This window comes from Echeneis naucrates, chromosome 8 (genome assembly GCF_900963305.1).
Source record: "Echeneis naucrates chromosome 8, fEcheNa1.1, whole genome shotgun sequence".
Taxonomy (NCBI): domain Eukaryota; kingdom Metazoa; phylum Chordata; class Actinopteri; order Carangiformes; family Echeneidae; genus Echeneis; species Echeneis naucrates.
Window position 1 is genome coordinate 1,082,041 of NC_042518.1, and position 11,536 is coordinate 1,093,576.

At 44.9% G+C, this 11,536-nt stretch overlaps 1 protein-coding gene across 1 annotated transcript in view; it reads right to left on the bottom strand.

Annotated features, from left to right (window-relative positions):
* grin2ca (glutamate receptor, ionotropic, N-methyl D-aspartate 2Ca) overlaps positions 1–11,271 on the bottom strand; it is a 28,801-nt gene extending 17,530 nt beyond the window's left edge. Inside the window, exons 1-3 of the mRNA XM_029508749.1 lie at positions 10,831–11,271; positions 3,315–3,916; positions 1,326–1,440 (exon numbers count right to left, since the gene is read on the bottom strand). Coding sequence (XP_029364609.1) covers positions 1,326–1,440; positions 3,315–3,916; positions 10,831–11,271 — 1,158 coding nt within the window. The remainder of the gene's footprint in view (positions 1–1,325; positions 1,441–3,314; positions 3,917–10,830) is intronic.
* Between the last annotated feature and the right edge of the window lie 265 nt (positions 11,272–11,536).

The following is an 11,536-nucleotide window of genomic DNA, read 5'->3' on the forward strand; positions in this document are numbered from 1 at the left end:
TGAGTCTGTCCTGTTGGCAGGTTATTATGACGTCATACTGATGATGATTTGGGGGTTAGGGTTAGGGTTAAAACTTGTTAAAACTTCCTGAAACAGTGCCCGTGAACATGGACGTCCAGCAGTGGGACAGAAAGTGAAAGACAAAGCTGCTTCTGTCTTTGCTGAAATAAGAAGCAGCTCATCAGGAATAAGAAAGAAAGGAGAGAGAAAAGCTTTAGTTCATCCTCTTAATCTGTGTTACCTGAACGCTTTTGTTGACTGACTGACTCAACGTTGTTGTCACATCACGATCTATTCTTCAGCCGTTAAAACAGATACACTGCTTCAGCATTATACTGTCTCTGCCTGCAAAGAGGTTTTCTTGTGATGCTGTTGCTTAAGTGTTTTTATGGCAGTTTAAATGTTGATGATAGTTTAAGTTACACTCCACAGATGTTTTCAAAAGCGGTGACATTCTGGACATAACGAGGACTGATTGCGCTTGTTGTGGTGGTGTAAGTGTGTCTCACACTGAAGCTGACATAATACTAATTACAGATTCTTAACAATGACTACATAAAACTGTTTTATGAATATTGTCATCACTGGACTGTTCTCTGTAATGGCCAAAAGGGCCGCCGTCTGCTTCCAATCTGTGTTTGTTTGCATCTTTTTCCCCATTGGCTCAAAGCCTTTACAACATATTGGAAATTAATAGGATGCAACACTCGAAAACATCAATATGACATAATTAGCTCTGAGACGCCTGCAGCTGTTTACTATGAGCACAATGTTTAACTAAACACCTTCTATTCAACCGGTGGAGAAAGTCAACTCCCTCCAGTCTGGTGTCCGCATCACATCCACTCCCCTCCTGCAGTGAAATTAGTGTTTCCATCACCAATGAAGTCAATGAGGCAGCACGCTGTGCAAAGTAACCCCACAAAGTGTGTGCGTGTCTGTGTGTGTGTGTGTGTTTTCTTCTAATATGCTTTGAAGAGATGGAGGGTAGGAGTGAATGAGTGAGTCCCTGTTGGTGTGTGTGATTATGAAATGATCCTTCATGAAGAGCCTCATTGTTGTTCGTTGAGTCCTGAATCTTCCAACTCGTCTCCAAAGGGAACCAGTGATGTGTGAAATCACTCCACTTTCTCTGTTCTCATTGCGCTTTTGGTACCAGACAATGGAGCATGAAATGATCTTCTGTCAAGATGAACCTGAAAATCTCCAAATTCTCAAAGTGTCCCAGAAGTAAAAATGTTGTGTTTCTTTAACTGTCCTGATGGAAGTTCACCAAAATCAGCTGATGTTTTATTTAATAGACACAGTGAACAGATGAGTCTTACCTTGTCCCACTGTCTCTCTCTGTCCAGAGTGATGATTATCATGGCTGGATTCACCAGGTAACCGTTACTGTTGAAGGAGAAGTCGTTATGTTCCCAGGTTACATTCAACATGTGCCTGCAGAGAAGCAAAGAGAACGATGAGTAGCTGCCGAACACCCAAATTCAAACAGCTCAGTAAAAGAAAACAAAAAACACACACACACAAGAAATGCACTTTTTTATATTCTGTGGATCCTCCTGGGTTCATAAAAACAACAAATCCACCAGCTTCTTTCTCGTGTTTGTAAAAAGTTGTCTCTATAGAGACGCAGTGTCTTTATGCCGTCTGCCTCATTTGACTCCATTGTTTCATCACTGTCCTTCCCGTTATATTAGACCTGCGGCACCGCTCTCTCACCTCGCCGTCGCTCCAGCTGAGGTGTCGTAAAGCCTGCTGGGAGGAGAACAGCCTTCAGCCTGGTCTGTGTGAAAAGCCTATTTAATCTGGTAATCTGCGATAATCCCATTAACAGGTGAGCTGACTCATTATCAAAAACCATTCTCCAATCCAGTGCAGGCAAACGTCAGAACGGAGGGGGAGGGTAACGTTTGATCTGTCTGGGAAGACAGCGAAGCTAATAGAAATAGTTCTGACCTGAACTCTACAGCGGCACCGACAGAACCTGCTCAGCTAACAACGTCTAAAAAGGCATCAGACAATGTTCTCCAGCCTTTGTTGAGCCGTCTCCGGAGGCTCAGACGGACGTCTCATTGTGTAATGAGTGCCATTAGCAGCCTATTAGCAGTCCCTAACACAGCGTATTTCACACAGTCTCCCTGGATGACCTTGTCATACATGAGCCAGAAGCTGAAGAGTTTATTTATTTATTCATTTTTTTGGCTCTTGCTTTTGCTGATTAAAACATTTCTCCAACACAATAGGATTTGCTGCATGTCCCGGGGCACAGATGGCACCAGGCTGCTCTTTTGGGCATGCTTTAAATGAAAAGAAGCCACGCCCTCCTCCATCGGGCTCTGAGCAGTACAGGTGGATGATGATGGAGGGGGGGGGGGGGGGGGGGGGGTCACGGTCGCTGTAAAATGGGCTTATCACCACGCAGATGGGAAGTCATGAATAAATGAAAGTGTTGACCTCTCTTTGACCTCAGATATAAATCTGATTCAACACTGATGGGTCTTCGTGAGATATCAGAGATTAAAGCCAACACCCGAAAATCAGTTCAGCTTTTAGAACTTCCTGTTCCCCTGATCCCGAAATCTATTATTGTGTGTTTATAAAAAAAAAAAAAAAAACTGTGTTCATAAAAGCTCAAGACCATTGTTTTATTTTTTTGTTTGATTCTTCTGATTCTGAAGCTTCTCCATCATCATGTTCAGTCCAACTGGCTCTCTGTTTGGTGAACCAGAGTGATACTGACGTCTGTGTTGTCTCAGAATGACGCCTTAGATTTCATTCAAACAGTTGAACAGCTTCTCCTCTGCAGAAACAGCAACAACTAGTTATCCTTAGAGAAATGATCTCTGTGTCCTGGCGCTGTTGTTCTGTCAGCTCGGCTCATTTTGTGCAGTTGCATGAACATAAAGTGGATTTTTATAATCCTCAGGGCTTCAGTTTAAAATTTAACCGTCGTCCTTATTGTCTAATTTATGATCGTGCGCAGCAAACAAGTCACCATAAAGTCCACATGAAGCTCAGAGGGTTCATATCTCATGTTTATCACGAGCGCCATTAAAAACAAACCACAGAAGAAGAGCTTCAGCTCTGTATCTCAGTCCGCTCTTTATGAGCTTCATCTTCAACTGTGATGGCACTGTTTAAAAGCTGGGGGGAATTAGCTTTGTAGAAATGTACATAAACCTGATTTTATCAGACAACACGATAAGAGATGTTGAAGAAGCGACTCTACCAACAACGGCAATTAAATACTATTAACAGGAAATAGACTGTTATAAAGAAAAAGTCCTTTTGAAATGGCGCCGCCATCTCACCTGAACAAGGTGTCATTAGCAGCTGAAGTCTTGACGGGGTTGTGACAGTCGCTGTGACCTTCAGGGATGAAGCCTCTTTGTTTCCGGAAGCTCTGCACGCCTTTCACCACGATGGCCACGCCGTCCCGCACCCTCTTCCTCAGGCTCATCCTCCACCGGTCCGTGATGATGCTGATGAGCCCCACAGGGAAGCTGTCCGGCGGCGGCATGTCCGGGTTTCCCACAGCCAGACTTGGGATAATCCAGATGTAGCCCGGCCCCACTAGTCCGGCCTCAGTCGCCATAGAAAACAGGTACTGGGCCTCTTCGTGTGAGCAGTACACCAACAACACCTGGGCGTCGATCTGCTGCAGCAGCCTGCGAGCTCGGATGTCGTTCATGCCGTCGGCGGACATGTCGAAGGTCAGCACGTCCTGCAGGTCCCACAGGAAGTAGCTGGTGTCGGTGAAGGACTTGATGTAATCCACGTAGGCCTCGTAGCCCGGATAGAGGCTGGTGATGACCACAAAACTGTCCCAGTTGTACTCCTCCATCACTTTGAACATGCCGTTGATCTGCTGCTCGATGGAGGAGCCCAGCTGGAGGAAGTTGGAGCCTTCGCCCTGGAGGAAGACGAGAACAAGGTATGAAGACCTTCATGATTCATGCAGTTTGAGCCGAACTAACCAACCAAATTAAAACGTCTTAATTCAGTTTGTATAATGTGTGAAAAAGATCACACACATCATTTCCACTCAAACAAACAGACCCAGAGTGGAGAGCTGCGGGACCATCAGCTCTTTATCCATCCTTGAATTCAAAGGGCATTCAAACACTTTCTCTGAGGTCAAGTTAGAAGGAAAAGTGTATGGATAATATTGAATGAGTCATTAACTGGACCTCGTAGGTCATCTGCAAATATATTGAAGTTAAATTTAGGACAGTCCTTCTGGAGAGGTCGAGTATCTCCATGTGTCGATTACACATGCAGGAGCAAAATAAGTGTTGTTTATGTTTTTGCTTAGTATTTGTGTGTCTCTGTTAGAATCTGTTAGAATTGATTTTAACATCAAATGAAACAGCTTCTTTTGAATTTTAAATGTTCAGTTCATAATGAGCCGATTCAGATCCAGATTTTCTGCTCCGCTCCAGCAGAGTTCAGATCGCAACAGATCTGTTCATTAATGGACTGGAACTGTCTGATCGATCCTTCATTGATCAGTTAGAAGAAGTGACAACTAATTAACATTTAAACTGAAGTGTAATACATACAAACATCATAATCAATAATTGAATATTGGCCACTTTTTGGAGTCAACACAACCTCAGTTCATTTTAATGAAGACATCAAACAACAAAACCAAAAACAGACACAGAAGCCAAATTGGTACAAGATCTTGGTCGTGACATCATCGCTGTGGTTCCTTCAGACACGGTTGGCATTTTAATCTCCTTTCAGTATAACTCACGTACTGTGGCTCAGGCAGCTTCTTATAAGAACATGGAAATAAATCGAGTGCATGAAAGAGAACCTGATTCTAAATATAGAATCTATAAATGGAATCCGGAGCTTCGCTGTCTGACAAGTGAAACAAGACAAGAGTAAAAGAAAATATTTCCGGGGCCACGATCACGAGCAGTCAGAGGCACAAAGTCAGTGGATTTAGCTGTGACGTCTGAAATTGTAAGGTGCTCATACATCACAAGACCGCTGAACTTTCCTGAAGAAAGAATGAGAGAACAGGCCTGTTTGCAGTCTCAGGATGCCGACCCCTTCGGGATGGGGAGGTTTTTCTTCTGTTCCCCAGAGTGGGGGGGGGGGTCTGCCTATCATCCTGAGGGAGGCAGTCACCTCTGAACTTCTTACCAACCATTTCATCATCAAAAATCAAAAATAGTAATTACCAGTTGGCAAATAGATAAAAAGATCTAATAACTCAGTAATTTCATGCATTTACAGTTGATTCAGGATTTAAACGACGATGTTTGTGTTGCTGTGCGACATGGACCGGCCAAGAAAAGCTGGAGTAATTGAAATCTGCTAAAGAATCAATAATCTCTAAACTCTACATGCAGAGTAGAATCAATCCGTCACTGCCTCATTAGGAGAATTACGATACCTCGGAATAATTACTGAGGAGAGATGAGATCCTTCTGGAGTCGACTGCATCTCCTTCTGCTCAGATTGTTAGCAGTTATTTGCATCTTCACTTTTAATCGAACAGCTTTTATAGAAAGTTCTTAAATGAGTTGATTAACCTTCATAAACTCAAAGGAGCAGATACTATAACAAAATATCATGCTGCCTTTAGAGTGTTATTGTTCCTCGATGATTTGAGCTGAAGAGCAGCTTCCTCCAGATTTTATAGAACAGGAGGATCAGAGATAACAGAATTTAGTCTTTTTGGAAATCAGCTGATGTCCAGCCAGTTGCATCAGTAACTTCAGGCTGATTTTATAATTGATGTCTGAACATTGAGATCACATAGAGCCAGTAAAGGGCCGTGGAACGTTCTATACAAAATGAAGGTAAAGAAGAAATCAGACTGCTTTAAATTTCAGATTTGATGTGCTCCTCATTAGTATTCACAGAGATGACATTCAAGACGTTTTCTGCTCGGTGTTAAAGAGCTGCAGTGGACTAAAATGGATTAAACTGCACTGGAGGCCGGCCAGCTGCATACATCCACACCGGGTTCAGGGATCTTATGTAGGTTAGTCACGGAGGAGTTTGAATATTGAGCATTAATATACTCGTTTTCTCCTTCCCCTCACTGTCCCTCAGCAAATCTGTCAGTGTTATTGCCTCATTGTCGTGCATGCTGCTGCCTGTTCCTGTTCTCGCATCTGCAGCTGTGCACAATCAGTTTGTCAGGTGACCAGTGGCGAGGTGTCAGGGTGTGTCTGTGCGAACGTGCTTGTGTTTTCTTTCTGCTTTTCCAGCCCTGAGGGCCTACCAGAGAAAACCGACCTACAAAGTACAATCGCCACAGCTCAATTAGCAGAGAGCGGACTGATCTCTCAGTTCCACTGAGCCTGGGGCATTTCCACGGGCTCACCAGCGCTGCCTCGTTGGCGTGCAGAGCGTGCACAGAGCCGTCCGAGGCGTCTGGTCACAGGAAATGAAATGAAACAGTCGAGGTCAGTTACACGGTACGAAACAGAAATCTACCATCAGAGGTCGTCACCTCTTTGCTGCCTGAACGGCAAAGAGCTGGATGTCAGCCGCAGCTGAAAGTCTTGACGTGTGCTGACCTCCGGTGGTTTGTCATGTAGATGTGATGTTGAGTGCCACTGTTGGACTCAAACCTCTTTCAACCAGAAAGGATATTAAACAACTTTCTCTCTCTTTTTTTTTTTTATATCCGCGGCACCAGGTTTTATATTCAAAGTAGATATTTGTGGTTTTTGGAACCAAAAACTGTCTCAGGTCCAGGGACGCCTCGCAGGGCTCGATCAGATGGACAAAGACCAAGACAACAGGTGGTCCTGTTGGTTCTGGATGTGGGGAGAAGATGTATCTTCTGGTTTCTGCATGACGAGAACACTCAAATAGTGAAATCCCCCAAATCTTAGTCACCATAAATCATTTGATGTCATTGGAGAGATCTCTGTCATCTCTGACTGCACACCATCGCATGATCCAACAGATCATGATGCAGATGATGTAAGTTACATCAGAAACGGGGGGGGTAATAAATGGGTGTCAACCAGGACTGTGTTGAGTCCGCAAAAAGCTGCACTTCCAGTGTTGATCACAGAAGCTCACAGTAATAGTCTACAGTCCCAAAGAAGATTACAGCCATTGAGTGGAGAGCTTAGCCTCCCCTGGCTCAGATTACATTCACATGACTAAAATATACACAAGAGGTTGTATCTGTTGATGACGACGCACTCAGAATTGCTGCGTTTGTCCGCACACTGAGCTTTTACTCTTTAATGTCCTTGTTTTTGGGGTGTTGTTGTGAATGGATGCTTTATTGGATGTATGCATCGCGGCCTGAAGATTAGCTCTGAGATGCTCTGAAACTGATCTGAGTTCGAGTTAGATGAGCGTGTAAAGCAGTGATTATCTCTGAACCGCAGCTGTTTGCACGGAAGCAGCGGCCGTGTCCCTGAAACTGGCTGCTTTTAGTCTTGTTCATAGGAGGAATATCCAAGCAGTTGTGTTTACATGACTGTTTGAAAGCTGAAGGTTGAATCTGAAGGGATCGATGGATTGCAGTCAGCTGGCTCTGAGGAGCTGAAGTGAGGTGACACGTGGAGGTGAATGTGTTCTGATCAGATATGGAACAGAAAGGGGCTGTACAATTCGCCCCCCCCCCCCTCTGATGACTAACTTCTGGCCACGGCTCATTGCTGCGACATATGTCTGCCTTCGCCACGCGGTGGGAAGTGCCCTGGCACCGCCTTCCTGTCCTGCTGACGTCACACAGATCCTGCATGGCGACCAGGAACAGACACACCAGTCTGTGATCATCTGCCGCTTCTCTGGAAGCCGGAGAACACCCAGAATACGACGCCGTGGAGCGGGATTAAAGGGACGCGCCACAACCTCCCTTCTGCGTTTGATGCAATCTGATATAATCTGTAATACATGAATGACGGCAGATCAGGGTCTGGTTCTGTCAGCAGTGAGCCTTTGTGGTCTAATCCAGAGCCCCATGTGGGTCAGCCTAGACCGGCTCCACTAGTCTGTAAGTGGGCCGCTTGTTTTTAGAAGGAGACAAGTGAGTCCAGGACAAACGGGGGAAAGATGACAGAAAACTGCTCCAGTTCTGAGGAAAGCCTCGGGCTCATGTTCCTGCAAAGACAGTCGAGTTCTGCTGGAGTCTGACTTCCATTTTGTTCACTTACAACCCGACGGATGAGATCTGTCAGCCAGCAGAGTGAACACTTCTGAGGCTGCTTTGGATTTCAGGTCAGGACACTGAGCCCGGTGCTCAAAGCAGAATCCTCGCTACATCTTTTGAGGAATTATGGAAGTGTGCCGACTGCCCGGGAGTGAATAATTACCTCTGAAGGACACCACCGGGCGTTTTTATGTCGTCTTCACAGCAGCACTATCACAAACCTGCTGCAGTTGAAGCTGCAACAGGAAGCGTTTCCAGTTCAAAGGCAGCAGCTGTGCAGAAAAAGAAACCGCCGCGTCTTTGCTCTTTAAACAAAATCCACAAACATTTCAGCCATGAGTGTCAGCCATGATTACGGTATTGATTTATCCGCTGTGTGCACACTAAGCAGGCCCATGGGAAGGGATTGATCTGCTGGCAATGGTTTGATTTGTAGTCCATCTAAATTCGACATACGGCTGTTGGCCTGAATGAGTCTCGTGCTGTAGCTGCAGAAATCGGCAATAACTTTGATTCCCACATATAATTTTCATCTTTATACTTGTTCCTTCACCGGCTGAACTGGGATGGAGACGGATTGGAATAATGGTTCATGCATGAGGGCCAAAAATGACTGAAGAAAAAAAAAAAAATTCACCAACAAAAAATAAATGCAAAATAAAAACATGGTGCTCGTGAAGAAAAGAGCTACTTCTGCAGTTCCATATTTCTTGATTTGCTTCTTTGGGGGTTGGTCCTACTTCAGTATAAAACTGATATGAAGGAGATTTTCCTTTTCAGTGGTTGTTCGTTTACTTTTAGAAATATAGACACAAGTACAGAGATAAATAAATGTAGAAATTCATAAATGACTGAATAAATGCAAAGTTAGTGAAAAAGCAATTGAAATGTTTTTACTGAAACATTTCCTGGATTCAGTTATTTGTTGATAATTATTAGATTTTTTATTTTTTTTTCTTTCTGTGCGTTGAAGATGTCAATAAACAAACTAGAAAGTCCCAAAGACAGGAATCAGTTTATCACCTAATTTAATGCTGTCACTTTCAGAAAGATCACACTCTCAGCTCTCAGTGATGAAAAATGGATGAGCTCCTTCGCCTTGTTGACTGTCTCTGACGGCGTCCCATAAATCAATCGACGGCGGCCTCTCAGATTATTGAGGAGAAAATTCAAAGAGGGTTGGACCAAAATCGTCTTTGTGTCTCCGCTTCACAGCGACAATCATTGTTGCATTTAGATATGAACGGATGACAAGTTAGATTCCAAATTAAATTCTTATTGATGTTTGAGAACTTTAGCTTGAATTTGAAAGCGGCTGTCCTTTACTTTGGTCGCTCCATTAACTGAAGATGGACTGAACCCAGAGGTGAGACAGTGTTAACTTGCTGCTGTGGCTGTTTTAAAATCGTACTCCTTCCCTATAAATCACTAAAACGCCAAAAAGTCACATTCATCTTTTTCTCCTCTATATTTATTAAAATTTAAATGTTTTATTTCCACGCCTCTGTAAATCACTTGAAGTTGTCCTTTATATGTTGCTTTATTCGCCCTGATTCTTCAGAAATCTTGAGTTGGAAGAATCACGATGTTGGTCCAGTCAACGTGTGACGGCCGGCTCTGCTTTCTGTCGCAGGAAGAGTAAAAACCATTTGGAGAGGATTATGTTTGTCTCGGTCGTTGAGCCCTTTGTGGGTGAAACTGCTCCTATAGATGCATCATCACTGTGCTCTTGTGTTGCAGCTGTTAGCTGAGTCCGTTCATGAGTTCCATCTGACGGATTCTACCTGTTTCTTTGGACCTGCAGCAGCTCTAAGGCATCCTGGGTACAAATTGGTATTTCTGATATTTATTGATCATTAAATGACAGATTGGACCCGTCTGCCGACCTGATGGTCATTTGTGCTGATGTAATTAGCGCTGAAATTACATGCAGCCCTCAGCATGAATACTTCGAGGTGAATAAATCTTGCGGTCGAAATGATTTTACTTTAGCTTTAAGGGTCCACCGTAGCTTCAGCTGGAGGCTCTGAGAACACTTTATTAAAAATTCAGTACGGTCTGAAACATCAGTCTGTCTGTAAAAACCCTGAAGACTGATGCTGAACAACAGACAACAAGAAGAGCAAAAGCGGTCCATTAATAACGTTGCTGATGATGATTAATAGTTCACTATCGGGAAAAATCTTCCTTGCTGCAGTGCTGCTGTTGAACTGGATTGGACTGAAGCTGCAGTCAAACACATTCCGGTCTGCTCCTTAAATGTGAATTAAACATTATTTTATTCTGTTCTGCTCAAGAACATTTGAACCATTGCTTTTGCAGGACTTTTAGTTCTGAGAGGATTTTAGAGTTCAAATAAAAGATCTGATTCCATCTCGTATCACATCTTCTTCACCTTCTCACCTGAAGCGGCTTCAGAGCAGAAATATCGATGAAAGACGTTTCTGTTAAATTCAAATGTGTGCAGCAGGAGGAAGTGACAGTGAACACAGATGATCACGTCTCAGTTTCCTGAGGTTAAACAACAGAGTCTCGTGTGTTCGCTGTGAATGCTCTGACTTCCCAGAAGGAATCTGTGTTTGATCGGTGTGTGTCTGTGTGTTAGTCTGGGTTTAGCGGTTTAAGCTGATGTAAGGCCCCCCCAGCCTCCCCATCCTTAACTCCGCCCCCCCCTCCACACTGACCTTGTACGGCAGGACAACAGCAGAGCCGCCGCTGATGCCCACGATGGGAACAGCCGTCTGAGTAGAGATGAAGTCCAAGATCTGCGCCACGGCCTCCGAGCCGATGTTGTCCTCAAACACCACGCCGTGGACGCGGTTGGTTGAGAGCGTGTCGCAGATGCGGGTGAGCAGCGCCCGTGGGTTGGTGTTGTTGACCAGCACAGTGATGGGGTTGACCTCCAGCGGCAGGTCCATGAAGTTCTCCCGGCTCAACCGCCCCTTAATCTCTGTCTGATAGGCCGAGCCGCTGAACACCACCGCCACGTTGACGGCGGGCGAGGGGATCCCGAAGGGCCGGGCCGAACAGCAGGGCAGGGTGCAGAACAGCAGCAGCAGAAGCAACGGTGGCGGCGACGGCGGCCACCATGGGGAGTCGCTCAAGCAGCCTAGATGAACGCCCATCTCAGTCACCTACAGGAAGAGAGCGACACATCAGACTACAGAATGGGCCGTTGTCATTTCTCCGAAATGTTGTGATAATACTCGGTAATCACCGCCGACCCAAAGTGCCTTTTGTTTGGAGTTGGCTCGTTTTGATTCATGACCTTTGAGCTCCATCTCTGCTCAGCGCCATAACTAAGACGGCGTAAAAGCCCATTAACGGCCCACAGTTGTATTTTTAGAGCGCGTCAGCGTGCGAGGCGAGGTCGCGGCGATCTGCTGCGTC